Here is a 15253-nt window from a genome sequence, read left to right on the forward strand (position 1 = left end):
AAGACCCAGGAAAGTTACAAGGTGTGGGTAAATACCAGGATGGATCTCACCCAAAAAAATTGTCAAGAAACACCCTGCAAAAGCCTCCCAAAATTACACTTCAAAATGTTTCGGTTAAATCGCACCATATACATAAATCCCTGAACCCCTCGATCAGATTCCAGTCTGTAACTCACTCCCGGGTATCTGTTGTTCTATATATAAATCCCTGAACCCCTCGATTAGATTCCAGTCTGTAACTCACTCCCGGGTATCTGTTGTTCTATATATAAACCCCTGAACCCCTCGATTAGATTCCAGTCTGTAACTCACTCCCGGGTATCTGTTGTTCTGTATATAAACCCCTGAACACTTCGATCAGATTCCAGTCTGTAACTCACTCCCGGGTATCTGTTATTCGATATATAAACCCCTGAACCCCTCGATTAGATTCCAGTCTGTAACTCACTCCCGGGTATCTGTTGTTCTATATATAAACCCCTGAACACTTCGATCAGATTCCAGTCTGTAACTCACTCCCGGGTATCTGTTATTCTATATGTAAACCACCCTGATCCCCTCGATTAGATTCCAGTCTGTAGCTCACGCCCGGGTATCTGTTATTCTATATATAAACCCACTGAACCCCTCGATTAGATTCCAGTCTGTAACTCACTCCCGGGTATCTGTTGTTCTATATATAAACCCCTGAACACTTCGATCAGATTCCAGTCTGTAACTCACTCCCGGGTATCTGTTATTCTATATATAAACCACCCTGAACCCCTCGATTAGATTCCAGTCTGTTGTTCGCTCCCGGGTATCTGTTATTCTATATATAAACCCCTGAACACTTCGATTAGATTCCAGTCTGTAACACACTCCCGGGTAACTGTTATTTATATATAAACCCCATAACATTTCAGTTAGATTCCAGGGCGAAATTCTCCCCCAACGGCGTGATGTCCGCCGACTGGCGCCAAAAACGGCGCCAATCAGACAGGCATCGCGCCGGCCCAAAGGTGCGGAATGCTCCGCATCTTTGGGGGCCGAGCCCCAACATTGAGGGGCCAGGCCGACGCCGGAGGGATTTCCGCCCCGCCAGCTGGCGGAAATGGCGTTTGTTGCCCCGCCAGCTGGCACGGAAATGCGGCGCATGCGCGGGAGCGTCAGCGGCCGCCGACAGTTCCCCGCGCATGCGCAGTGGGGAGAGTCACTTCCTCCTCCGCCATGGTGGAGACCATGGCGGAAGGGAAAGTGTGCCCCCACGGCACAGGCCCGCCCGCGGATCGGTGGGCCCCGATCGCGGGCCAGGCCACCGTGGGGGCACCCCCCGGGGTCAGATCGCCCCGCGCCCCCCCCAGGACCCCGGAGCCCGCCCACGCCGCCTGGTCCCGCCGGTAAATACCAGCTTTGATTTACGTCGGCGGGACAGGCAATTTCTGGGCGGGACTTCGGCCCATCCGGGCCGGAGAATTGAGCGGGAGGTCCCGCCAACCGGCGCGGCCCGATTCCCGTCCCCGCCCAATCTCCGGTACCGGAGACTTCGGCGGGGGCGGGGGCCGGATTCACGGCGGCCAACGGCCATTCTCCGACCCGGCGGGGGGGTCGCAGAATGACGCCCCCAGTCTGTAACACACTCCCGGGTATCTGTTATTCTACATATAAACCACCCTGAATCCCTCGAATACATTCCAGTCTGTAACTCATTCCCGGGTATCTGTTATTCTATATATAAATCACTCTGAACCCCTTGATTAGATTCCAGTCTGTAACTCACTCCCGGGTATCTGTTATTCTATATATAAACCACCCTGAACCCCTCAATTAGATGCCAGTCTGTAACTCACTCCCGGGTATCTGTTAGTCGACATATAAACCTCCCTGAACCCCTCGATTAGATTCCAGTCTGTAACACACTCCCGGGTATCTGTTATTTATATATGAACCCCTGAACCCCTCGATTAGATTCCAGTCTGTGGCCCACTCCCGGGTATCTGTTATTCTATATATAAACCCCTGAACCCCTCGATTAGATTCCAGTTTGCAACTCACTCCCGGGTATCAGTTATTTATATATAAACCCCTGAACCCCTCGATTCGATTCCAGTCTGTAACTCCCTCCCGGGTATCTGTTATTCTATATATAAACCCCTGAACCCCTCGATTAGATTCCAGTCTGTAACTCACTCCCGGGTATCTGTTATTTATATATAAACCCCTGAACCCCTCGATTAGATTCCAGTCTGGAACTCCCTCCCGGGTATCTGTTATTTATATATAAACCCCTGAACCCCTCGATTAGATTCCAGTCTGTAATTCACTCCCGGGTATCTGTTATTTATATATAAACCCCTGAACCCCTCGATTAGATTCCAGTCTGTAACTCACTCCCGGGTATCTGTTATTCTATATATAAACCCCTGAACCCCTCGATTAGATTCCAGTCTGTAACTCACTCCCGGGTATCTGTTATTTATATATAAACCCCTGTACCCCTCGATTAGATTCCAGTCTGGAACTCACTCCCGGGTATCTGTTATTTATATATAAACCCCTGAACCCCTCGATTAGATTCCAGTCTGGAACTCACTCCATGATACCCCCCCCCCCCCCCCCCCCGCCCCGCTGATTGGATTCCAGTTTGTGACTATAATGTGTCACTGTTCTTTCTGTTTTGCTTTGGAAGTTTAAGATTGTGGCCTCTCTCCCTTAAGCTGAGCGCTGTGATGGATTTTTAGCCTGTGTTGTGGCCAGTGACCAGTGACTAAGTAATGGCCTTCACTACATTCCTCTGGTCTGTCTGAGTGTCTGACTGTATGGGGGAGAGGTTGGTATGAAGTGTGGATTCTAACCCATTGTTGGTTGTGTTTTCGTTGCAGAGTGCCGCAGCAGCGCCAAGCCCTGTGCTGGGAAACATGACTCCCAGTGAGGGGACGCCAGGTCTTCCTCTGCCCCCTGGCTTCTTCCAGGTACCCACAACTTAACCATTGTACAGATAAGTGAAGGGGCAGGTTTCGGACCCAGGGGCTGTGTGAGATGGGCATAGGAGGAACCCTCAGGGCACCAAATAAAAACAGGCCCTCTCGCATGTCTATAACCAACAGCTCTCACTTACATAGAGCCTTTAACATGGTGAAAGTGTGCTTCGGAATAAGTCTTTTATTGGCCCCAGTTTGCCATCCAGAGATCAGGTGATGCCATCTGTGGCTGAATATCTACTAAGTCCAGTTTCAGTTTGGTTCAAAGGCGATGATTGGACATTCTAGTGATGCACTGTGGAATGATCAATTTGTTGTCCCCCCTCTCTCTCAATCCCTCTCTCCCCTCTATTCCTCTCTCAATCCCTCTCTCCCCTCTATTCCTCTCTCAATCTTTCTCTCCCCTCTTTTCCTCTCATAGAATCATAGAATTTACAGTGCAGACGGAGGGCCATCGAGTCTGCACCGGCCCTTGGAAACGGCACCCTACCTAAACCCACACCTCCACCCTATCCCCGTAACCCAGTAACCGCACCTAACCTTTGGGACACTGAGGGGCAATTTAGCATGGCCAATCCACCTAACCTGCATTCTCTCTCCTTATCTCTCTGCTCTGTTTCACTTTCTCTAGTTTTTAAAAATAAATTTAGTTAATCCCCACCGTCTCTCTTTACTATCCGTCTCATGCTCTCTTTCTGCTCACTGTCTGCCCTGTCTCTATCAATCTCTATTTTCTCTCTCTCTCTCGGGCCCCCTCTCCCATCAGCATTCTAACTCTGTCTCGAACCATCTGAAATCCCCGCTTCCCTCATCCTCTGCTTTCTTTGTCTTTGTCTCATGTCGTTCTCTGGTATCCGACTCTCCGCTATTTTCTCTTTCCCCTCTGCACTCTGTTTTGTGCTCGTTCTGATTCTCTGACACTCCATTGTTGAAGTGCTGTTGCTTTTATTCTGCAGGCAGCCCTGCCCCCATGTGGTAGTCTGTGTTTACTGCACAGGCAGTAACACGAAGGTCGGTGCCCTTCTTTTGCATTTTCTCTGGCAGTGTGTTGGGGCCGTCTTCACTCTCTCTGACCAATCTAACCTGCCTGAATCGTAGGCGGAATTAATTCCTGCTTCACTGTTCAAGTTAATGCGTGCAAACTAATGTTCCATAGAACCATAGAATCCCTACAGTGCAGAATGAGGCCATTTGGCCCATCGAGTCTGCACTCATCCTCTCTGAAAGAGCACACCACCCACAAGGGGAGAAAGTGCAAATTCCACACAGTCACCCGAGGCTGGAATTGAACTCTGGCGCAGTGAGGGAGCAGTGCTAACCACTGTGCCACCGTGTCGCCCTACAGTGTAGTTGACGGGGTGGAGGGGATAGTTACTTTGCCATGTTGAATAAAGGCCAGGTTTACATGCAGCTAAGAATTTGAACAGTTTACAGAAAGCTTACAGCCAGTTACAGACCATTCGGCCCAACTGCTCCATGCTCATGTTTAGACTCTGCACGAGTCTCCTCCAACCCCCTCATCATCTCACACCATCCGCACCTCCTCCTGTTCCTTTCTCCCGTCATCTGATTGTCCAGCTTTCTGCCTGAAATAAATCTCTGCTATTCATCTCCATCCCTCCCTGTGGGAGCGAGTTCCACATTCTCACCACTCTGGGTGAAGAGGTTTCTCCAGAATCCCCTGTTGGATTTTTAATGGCTGCCTTATACTTCTGTCCAATCTCCCTCGGACTCTCCCTTCTTTACATTTACCCTACAAACCCTTTCATAATCCTAAAGACGCCTATCAGGACGCCCCTTTCTGTTTCTTATCTGACATACGGGTATATTATCACAGAATCTTTACAGGGCAGAAAGAAGCCATTCGGCCCATCGAGTCTGAACTGGCTTTGTGAAAGGGCATTCTACCTCGTCCCACTCCCTTGCTGTATTCCTGTAACTTTGCACATTCTTTTAATTTAAGATTACAATCCAATTCTTTTTTTGAATACCTCGATCGAAGCTGCCCCCACCACCAGCTCAGGAATTTTGTTCCAGTTTCCAACCACCCTCTGGAGTGAAAAATGTTTCCTCACCACTTCTACACCATTTGCCCATTATTTTGAATCTATGCCCTCTCTCCCGAGAGAGAGGGAAAGGTTTCTCACTATTTACCCTTTCCATACCCCTCAGGACTTTTGGATACGTATATCATGGCCGGCACGGTGTTTAGCACTGCTGCCTCGCATCGCCAGGGACCAGGGTTTAATTCCGGCCGTGGGTCATTGTCTGGGTGGAGTTTCTACAATCTTCCAGGTCTGCGTGGATGCCCCGGTTTCCGCCCACAGTCCAAAGGTGCACGGGGTGGGTTTTGGCTAAATTGCCCCCTAGTGTCCAGGAATGTGAAGGTTAGGTTATGGGGTTGTAGGGATTGGGCGGGACACGGATCGGTGCAGACACGTGTTATGGGCCAGGGTTTAAGGGAACCCCAAAGTGTATCATGGAGTTCACCTGACCCACAACATTTAACAGATTGTGGTATGGGGCGCACACAGCACAGTTACTGTGCTGCCCAGTCACTGTGCTGCCCAGTCTTGAAACTACGAAAGGACATAGACATGTCACTTTATGGTTGCTTGCATTATTCTTGCATCCCCTTTTGAGCAAGGGTGTAACATTTGCAATTCTCCTGTCCTCCAGCACCACCACCGCGTCTAAGGAAGATCCTCAGTGCCTCTGAAATTTCCACTGTCACATCCCTCAGTATCCTTGGATGTATCTCATTAGGTCCAGGTACCTTGTCAATTTTAAGTAAAGATTGCCTTTCTGGCACCTCCTCCTTTTCAAATGTGAATTCCTCGAGTGTACCAGTGGCCTCCTTTCACCTCTGCTTGGGTAGCATCCTCTCCCTTTGTAAAGACTGATGCAAAGCATTAATTTGATACTTCTGCTTCTGCCTCCTTTTTTGACCCCTAATCGGCCCTATTCTTTCTTTCACCAACTTTTTACTGTTTAGGTGCTCATGGAAAACCTTGCAAATCTCTTTTTCCGTTAGCTGACTGCCTCTTTTCATGCTATTCTGATCAGTTTTATTCACTTCCCTCTGGTCCTCCTGAAGCTCTCGCCTGAAACTCTCATTCTTTGTGTCCCTTTGCGCTATTCCTATCCCAGTCTCTATTTGGATAATTGAAGTCCACCATTATAATTCTTGCACCTATCTTTGCAAATTTGTTTCTCTACATCCCTTCCACTAGTTGGTGGTCAGTGTACTACAGCCATCAATGTTCTTGCACCTTTTTCATTCCTTATCTCCAGCCAGATAGATTCCGCAGGAGATACAGAAGTCTGAGAACACGCACGAACAGACTCAAAAACAGCTTCTTCCCCACTGTCACCAGACTCCGAAATGACCCTCTTATGGACTGACCTCATTGACACTACACCCTGTATGCTTCATCTGATGCCAGTGCTTTTGTAGTTACCTTGTGTTGCCCTATTATGTATTTTCTTTTATTCCCTTTTCTTCTCATGTACTTAATGATCTGTTGAGCTGCTCGCAGAAAAATACTTTTCACTGTACCTCGGTACACGTGACAATAAACAAATCTAATCCAATCCTTGACCTATGCGTTCACCTACCTGCACATTAACCCTGATTTAGACATTTTAGCTCTTCCCCCTTTCTCTGACCCAGTCATTTTTTAAATATAAATTTAGAGTATCCAATTATTTTTTTCCAATTAAGGGGCAATTTAGCGTGGCAAAACCACCTAACCTGCACATCTTTGGGTTGTGGGGGTGAAACCCACACAGACACGGGGAGAATGTGCAAACTCCACACGGACAGTGACCCAGAGCCGGGATCGAACCTGGGACCTCAGCGCCCTAGGCAGCAGTGCTAACCACTGTGCCACCATGCCGCCCCACGCTGACCCAATCGAATGAGTTACTATTGCCCACTCTAGTTCTATCAAACTCTCCATGTATTCGATTTACCTTGATACAATTGAAAATCGCTTATTGTCACAAGTAGGCTTCAAATGAAGTTACTGTGAAAAGCCCCTAGTCGCCACATTCTGGCGCCTGTTCAGGGAGGCTGGTACGGGAATTGAACCGTGCTGCTGGCCTGCCTTGATCTTCTTTCAAAGCCAGCGATTTAGCCCTGTGCTAAACCAGCCCCTAAACCAGCCAATTATCTGATATATTCTCCTGATCAGTTAATAGTTTTCTACTTCCCACTGCCGGTTTTTCTCTTCTCTTCTCTCTCAATTTCCTCTCAAGTTCCCATCCCCCTGCCAACCTAGTTTAAATTTACTCTAGTTACATAACCGCCACAGCGCTATATATGAACTGATTGTTCAAGTGTTGGTCCTGGGAACTGAGGCTCGTTCGAGTTATTGTGCACCTATTGTGGCTAAGGGTTTGATCCTGGCGTTATTGATACCCCCCAGGGATTGGCCAGAGCATTGCTGATTGACCACAGATTGAGGCCATTCAGTCCATTGTGTCAGTGCCAGCTCTTTGAAAACACCGTCCAGTTAGCTCCAGCCGCCTGTTCTTTCCCCATTATCCTGCACATTTTCCCCTTTGTGCATCAGTGAGGAGCACTTTAATCATGCGGCGTCTCTCCCATTTGTCACTCATCTTTAATTTATTTTCTGTTACAGGGGCCCCCAGGATCGCAGCCATCGCCTCACACACAGGCACCTCCGCACAACCCCAACAACCCCATATTGGGCCCCCATGGTCAGGTAAGTGCTTTCTGACATTGGAGAGGGGAGGGAAGGCACAGGGCTCAGGTTCCCATTGGAGGGAAGAGTCCAATGTCCCGATTGTAGGAAAGAGAACTGACTGCAAAGAGAGAGAGAGAGGAGGGACCAAGGTATTGGGGAGGGCCTGTGTAAAGGAGCTGGGGGGCAGGTGATGGGGCATTGGCAGGTTGTGGAGGCGGGGCCAGGTGATGGGGCAGTGACAGGCTGTGGAGCTGGGGCCAGGTGATGGGGCAGTGACAGGTTGTGGAGGCGGGGCCAGGTGATGGGGCATTGGCAGGTTGTGGAGGCGGGGCCAGGTGATGGGGCAGTGAAAGGTTGTGGAGGCGGGGCCTGGTGATGCGGCAGTGACAGGCTGTGGAGCTGGGGCCAGGTGATGGGGCAGTGACAGGTTGTGGAGGCGGGGCCTGGTGATGCGGCAGTGACAGGCTGTGGAGCTGGGGCCAGGTGATGGGGCAGTGACAGGTTGTGGAGGCGGGGCCAGGTGATGGGGCATTGGCAGGTTGTGGAGGCGGGGCCAGGTGATGCGGCAGTGACAGGCTGTGGAGGCGGGGTCAGGTGATGGGGCAGTGACAGGCTGTGGAGGCGGGGTCAAGTGATGGGGCAGTGACAGGTTATGGAGGTGGGGCCAGGTGATGGGACAGTGACAGGCTATAGAGGCAGGGCTAGGTGATGGGTCATTGCCAGGTTGTGGAGGTGAGGCCAGGTGATGGGGCAGTAACAGGTTGTGGAGGTGGGACCAGATGATGGGTCATTGACAGGTTGTGGAGGTGGGGCTAGGTGATGGGGCAGTGACAGGTTGTGGAGGCTGGGCCAGGTGATGGGGCGGTGACAGGTTGTGGAGGCAGGGTGAGCTGATGGGGCAGTGACAGGTTGTGGAGCCGGGGCCAGGTGATGGGGCAGTGACAGGTTGTGGAGCCGGGGCCAGGTGATGGGGCAGTGACAGGTTGTGGAGTTGGGGCTAGGTGATGGGGCAGTGACAGGTTGTGGAGGCGGGGCCAGGTGATGGGGCAGTGACAGGTTGTGGAGGCGGGGCCAGGTGATGGGGCAGTGACAGGTTGTGGAGGCAGGGTGAGCTGATGGGGCAGTGACAGGTTGTGGAGGTGGGGCAAGGTGATGGGGCAGTGACAGGTTGTGGAGGCGGGACAGGTGATAGGGCAGTGACAGGTTGTGGAGGCTGGGGCAGTGACAGGTTGTGGAGGCAGGGTGAGCTGATGGGGCAGTGACAGGTTGTGGAGGTGGGGCTAGGTGATGGGGCAGTGACAGGTTGTGGAGGCGGGGCCAGGTGATGGGGCAGTGACAGGTTGTGGAGGTGGGGCTAGGTGATGGGGCAGTGACAGGTTGTGGAGGCGGGGCCAGGTGATGGGGCAGTGACAGGTTGTGGAGGCAGGGTGAGCTGATGGGGCAGTGACAGGTTGTGGAGCTGGGGCCAGGTGATGGGGCAGTGACAGGTTGTGGAGGTGGGGCCAGGTGATGGGGCAGTGACAGGTTGTGGAGGCGGGGCCAGGTGATGGGGCAGTGACAGGTTGTGGAGCCGGGTCCAGGTGATGGGGCAGTGACAGGTTGTGGAGCCGGGGCCAGGTGATGCGGCAGTGACAGGCTGTGGAGCTGGGGCCAGGTGATGGGGCAGTGACAGGTTGTGGAGCCGGGGCCAGGTGATGGGGCAGTGACAGGTTGTGGAGGCGGGGCCAGGTGATGGGGCAGTGACAGGTTGTGGAGGTGGGGGCCAGGTGATGGGGCAGTGACAGGTTGTGGAGGTGTGGCCAGGTGATGGGGCAGTGACAGGCTGTGGAGGTGGGGCCAGGTGATGGGGCAGTGACAGGTTGTGGAGGTGGGGCCAGGTGATGGGGCAGTGACAGATTGTGGAGGTGGGGGCCAGGTGATGGGGCAGTGACAGGTTGTGGAGCCGGGGTCGGCTGATGGGGCAGTGACAGGTTGTGGAGGTGGGGGCCAGGTGATGGGGCAGTGACAGGTTGTGGAGGTGTGGCCAGGTGATGGGGCAGTGACAGGCTGTGGAGGCGGGGCCAGGTGATGGGGCAGTGACAGGTTGTGGAGGTGGGGCCAGGTGATGGGGCAGTGACAGATTGTGGAGGTGGGGGCCAGGTGATGGGGCAGTGACAGGTTGTGGAGGCGGGGCCAGGTGATGGGGCAGTGACAGGTTGTGGAGGTGGGGCCAGGTGATGGGGCAGTGACAGATTGTGGAGGCAGGGTGAGCTGATGGGGCAGTGACAGGTTGTGGAGGCGGGGCCAGGTGATGGGGCAGTGACAGGTTGTGGAGGCGGGGCCAGGTGATGGGGCAGTGACAGGTTGTGGAGCTGGGGCCAGGTGATGGGGCAGTGACAGGTTGTGGAGCCGGGGCCAGGTGATGGGGCAGTGACAGGTTGTGGAGGCAGGGTGAGCTGATGGGGCAGTGACAGGTTGTGGAGCCGGGGCCAGGTGATGGGGCAGTGACAGGCTGTGGAGGCAGGGTGAGCTGATGGGGCAGTGACAGGTTGTGGAGCTGGGGCCAGGTGATGGGGCAGTGACAGGTTGTGGAGCCGGGGCCAGGTGATGGGGCAGTGACAGGTTGTGGAGGCGGGGCCAGGTGATGGGGCAGTGACAGGTTGTGGAGCCGGGGCCAGGTGATGGGGCAGTGACAGGTTGTGGAGGCGGGGCCAGGTGATGCGGCAGTGACAGGTTGTGGAGCTGGGGCCAGGTGATGGGGCAGTGACAGGTTGTGGAGGTGGGGCCAGGTGATGGGGCAGTGACAGGCTGTGGAGGCAGGGTGAGCTGATGGGGCAGTGACAGGCTGTGGAGGCAGGGTGAGCTGATGGGGCAGTGACAGGTTGTGGAGCTGGGGCCAGGTGATGGGGCAGTGACAGGTTGTGGAGCCGGGGCCAGGTGATGGGGCAGTGACAGGTTGTGGAGGCGGGGCCAGGTGATGGGGCAGTGACAGGTTGTGGAGCCGGGGCCAGGTGATGGGGCAGTGACAGGTTGTGGAGGCGGGGCCAGGTGATGCGGCAGTGACAGGTTGTGGAGCCGGGGCCAGGTGATGGGGCAGTGACAGGTTGTGGAGCCGGGGCCAGGTGATGGGGCAGTGACAGGTTGTGGAGCCGGGGCCAGGTGATGGGGCAGTGACAGGTTGTGGAGGCGGGGCCAGGTGATGGGGCAGTGACAGGTTGTGGAGCCGGGGCCAGGTGATGGGGCAGTGACAGGTTGTGGAGGCGGGGCCAGGTGATGGGGCAGTGACAGGTTGTGGAGCCGGGGCCAGGTGATGGGGCAGTGACAGGTTGTGGAGGCGGGGCCAGGTGATGGGGCGGTGACAGGTTGTGGAGCCGGGGTCGGCTGATGGGGCAGCGACAGGTTGTGGAGGTGGGGGCCAGGTGATGGGGCAGTGACAGGTTGTGGAGGTGGGGCCAGGTGATGGGGCAGTGACAGGCTGTGGAGGCGGGGCCAGGTGTGGGGCAGTGACAGGTTGTGGAGATGGGGCCAGGTGATGGGGCAGTGACAGGTTGTGGAGGTGGGGGCCAGGTGATGGGGCAGTGACAGGTTGTGGAGGCGGGGCCAGGTGATGGGGCAGTGACAGGTTGTGGAGGCGGGGCCAGGTGCTGGGGCAGTGACAGGTTGTGGAGGCAGGGTGAGCTGATGGGGCAGTGACAGGTTGTGGAGGTGGGGCCAGGTGATGGGGCATTGACAGGTTGTGGAGGCGGGGCCAGGTGATGGGGCAGTGACAGGTTGTGGAGCCGGGTCCAGATGATGGGGCAGTGACAGGTTGTGGAGGTGGGGCCAGGTGATGGGGCAGTGACAGGTTGTGGAGGTGGGTCCAGGTGATGGGGCAGTGACAGGTTGTGGAGGCGGGGCCAGGTGATGGGGCAGTGACAGGTTGTGGAGCCGGGGCCAGGTGATGGGGCAGTGACAGGTTGTGGAGGCGGGGCCAGGTGATGGGGCAGTGACAGGTTGAGGAGCCCGGGCCAGGTGATGGGGCAGTGACAGGTTGTGGAGCCGGGGCCAGGTGATGGGGCAGTGACAGGTTGTGGAGCCGGGGTCGACTGATGGGTCAGTGACAGGTTGTGGAGGCAGGGTGAGCTGATGGGGCAGTGACTGGTTGTGAAGGCGGGGCCAGGGGATGGGGTAGTGACAGGTTGTGGAGGTGGAGCCAGGTGATGGGTCATTGACAAGTTGTGGAGGCTGGGGCAGTGACAGGTTGTGGAGGCAGGGTGAGCTGATGGGGCAGTGACAGGTTGTGGAGGCGGGGCAAGATGATGGGACAGTGACAGGTTGTGGAGGTGGGGCCAGGTGATTGGGCAGTGACAGGTTGTGGAGGTGGGGCCAGGTGATGGGGCAGTGACAGGTTGTGGAGGCGGGGTCAGGTGATGGGGCAGTGACAGGTTGTGGAGCCGGGGCCAGGTGATGGGGCAGTGACAGGTTGTGGAGCCGGGGCCAGGTGATGGGACAGTGACAGGCTGTGGAGCTGGGGCCAGGTGATGGGGCAGTGACAGGTTGTGGAGGCGGGGCCAGGTGATGGGGCAGTGAAAGGTTGTGGAGGCGGGGCCAGGTGATGGGGCAGTGACAGGTTGTGGAGCCGGGTCCAGGTGATGGGGCAGTGACAGGTTGTGGAGCCGGGGCCAGGTGATGGGACAGTGACAGGCTGTGGAGCTGGGGCCAGGTGATGGGGCAGTGACAGGTTGTGGAGGCGGGGCCAGGTGATGGGGCAGTGAAAGGTTGTGGAGGCGGGGCCAGGTGATGGGGCAGTGACAGTTTGTGGAGCCGGGTCCAGGTGATGGGGCAGTGACAGGTTGTGGAGGTGGGGCCAGGTGATGGGGCAGTGACAGGTTGTGGAGGCGGAGCCAGGTGATGGGGCAGTGACAGGTTGTGGAGCCGGGGTCGGCTGATGGGGCAGTGACAGGTTGTGGAGGTGGGGCCAGGTGATGGGGCAGTGACAGGTTGTGGAGGCAGGGTGAGCTGATGGGGCAGTGACAGGTTGTGGAGCCGGGGCCAGGTGATGGGGCAGTGACAGGTTGTGGAGGCGGGGCCAGGTGATGGGGCAGTGACAGGTTGTGGAGGCGGGGCCAGGTGATGGGGCAGTGACAGGTTGTGGAGGCGGGGCCAGGTGATGGGGCAGTGACAGGTTGTGGAGCCGGGGCCAGGTGATGGGGCAGTGACAGGTTGTGGAGCCGGGGTCGGCTGATGGGGCAGTGACAGGTTGTGGAGCCGGGGTCGGCTGATGGGGCAGTGACAAGTTGTGGAGGCAGGGTGAGCTGATGGGGCAGTGACAGGTTGTGGAGGCGGGGCTAAATGATGGGGCAGTGACAGGTTGTGGAGGCGGGGCTAGATGATGGGGCAGTGACAGGTTGTGGAGGTGGGGCTAGATGATGGGACAGTGACAGGTTGTGGAGGTGGGGCTAGGTGATGGGTCATTGACAGGTTATGGAGGTGGGGCCAGGTGATGGGGCAGTGACAGGTTATGGAGGTGGGGCTAGGTGATGGGTCATTGACAGGTTATGGAGGTGGGGCTAGGTGATGGGTCATTGGCAGGTTACGGAGGTGGAGCTAGTCAGGGGGCAGGGTCTCAGGTAACTTTCAGTGGCTGGATTCGCCAAAAATGGGGCTATGTCCCCACGCCAGCGTGAAACCACAAGCGTTTCCTTAAGAAAGTCCTGAGCAATTCTCCTACCTGCAGGGAGCTGGCAGGGCCCCGGAGTATTCCTCGCAGCTCTGGCCGCGGATATGGGGCCCCGCACTTCCGCTCGGGAGTCCGCACATGCGCATGGCGGTGGCCGTCCTGTGGGACACGGCGGACTCGGACACCGTCAACCAAAATGTAGGTCCCCTGAGATCGCGCGTGCCAGCGGATCACTCCCCTGGCTGCCCATAAGGCCCCCCCCCCCCCCCCCCCCCCCCGGTGATCAATCCCCCGGCTCCCACATGGGCGCCGTGGACTGAGTCCGCAGCCGCCACCCAAGGTTCCCGACGACCGACACGTGGTTAGAGCCACGCCGTCGGGAACTCGGCCAGTTTTGCGCGGGGACGGCCTCTGTCAAAGGCCCCCTACCCGCACCGCGTAGATTGCGCACGAGCGATTCCCGAGTGATTCTCTGGGGACCGGAGAATCCCTTCAGCGGTGCCGGTCCTGACTCCCTCGTAACCGGCAATTCTCCGCCCCCGCGCTGAACGTGATTTCGGCGGGGGGGGGGCTGCGGAGAATCCAGCTCCAGGTGTTTGCTCAAGGTGTCAGGGATTCTCCACGGGTGTATGTGGAACGGAATAATAAAGACGAACTATTTGCTCTGTGGGACTGAACAAAGGAGCTGAGCCTTAAAATGAGAGGCAACCAATCGGCGGCGATGTGAGGAATCGCTTTCGCACACGTCGTGGAATTCTGGAACTCTCGCCCACAACAAGCCGTTAAGGCTGGTGGGGGCAATTGAAAAGGTTGATAGATTTTTGTCGGATAAGTGGGGATGGAGCCATGGCTAGAAGCTGGCAGTCTCCCTGGCCAATGTACCACAGTGGATGTTGCAGTTCCAAACAAACAGGTGACTTTTAACAATCATTAAGTGAAGGGGGAGGTGGGGAGCCAAAATATCCACCTGCCTATTATCTGTAATGGCCGAATAAAAAATGAGTTGTGCAGTCAGAGCCTAATCAATGCAGCGTAGAGGAAGCTTTACTCTGGATCTAACCCTGTGCTGTACCTGTCCTGGGAGTGTTTGATGGGGACAGTGTAGAGGGAGCTTTACTCTGTATCTAATCCCGTGCTGTACCTGTCCTGGGAGTGTTTGATGGGGACAGTGTAGAGGGAGCTTTACTTTGTATCTAACCCCGTGCTGTACCTATCCTGGGAGTGTTTGATGGGGACAGTGTAGAGGGAGCTTTACTCTGTATCTAACCCCGTGCTGTACCTGTCCTGGGAGTGTTTGATGGGGACAGTGTAGAGGGAGCGTTACTCTGTATCTAACCCCGTGCTGTACCTGTCCTGGGGGTGTTTGATGGGGACAGTGTAGAGGGAGCTTTACCCTGTATCTACCCCCGTGCTGTACCTGTCCTGGGAGTGTTTGATGGGGACAGTGTAGAGGGAGCGTTACTCTGTATCTAACCCCGTGCTGTACCTGTCCTGGGAGTGTTTGATGGGGACAGTGTAGAGGGAGCTTTACTCTGTATCTACCCCCGTGCTGTACCTGTCCTGGGAGTGTTTGATGGGGACAGTGTAGAGGGAGCTTTACCCTGTATCTAACCCCGTGCTGTACCCGTCCTGGGAGTGTTTGATGGGGACAGTGTAGAGGGAGCGTTACTCTGTATCTAACCCCGTGCTGTACCTGTCCTGGGAGTGTTTGATGGGGACAGTGTAGAGGGAGCTTTACTCTGTATCTACCCCCGTGCTGTACCTGTCCTGGGAGTGTTTGATGGGGACAGTGTAGAGGGAGCTTTACCCTGTATCTAACCCCGTGCTGTACCTGTCCTGGGAGTGTTTGATGGGGACAGTGTAGAGGGAGCTTTACCCTGTATCTAACCCCGTGCTGTACCTGTCCTGGGAGTGTTTGATGGGGACAGTCCAGAGGGAACTTT

General features: G+C 55.4%; 1 protein-coding gene across 2 annotated transcripts in view; it reads left to right on the forward strand.

Moving 5' to 3' along the window:
- Positions 1-15253, forward strand: part of ssbp4 (single stranded DNA binding protein 4) — a 166540-nt gene that overhangs the window by 117817 nt on the left and 33470 nt on the right. For both annotated transcript variants that reach the window (XM_072482377.1, XM_072482376.1), the window contains exons 5-6: positions 2862-2951; positions 7607-7690. In XM_072482377.1, the coding sequence (XP_072338478.1) occupies positions 2898-2951; positions 7607-7690 (138 nt within the window). In that variant the 5' untranslated portion in view covers positions 2862-2897. The remainder of the gene's footprint in view (positions 1-2861; positions 2952-7606; positions 7691-15253) is intronic.

Source organism: Scyliorhinus torazame, chromosome 18 (assembly GCF_047496885.1).
Source record: "Scyliorhinus torazame isolate Kashiwa2021f chromosome 18, sScyTor2.1, whole genome shotgun sequence".
Lineage (NCBI taxonomy): Eukaryota > Metazoa > Chordata > Chondrichthyes > Carcharhiniformes > Scyliorhinidae > Scyliorhinus > Scyliorhinus torazame.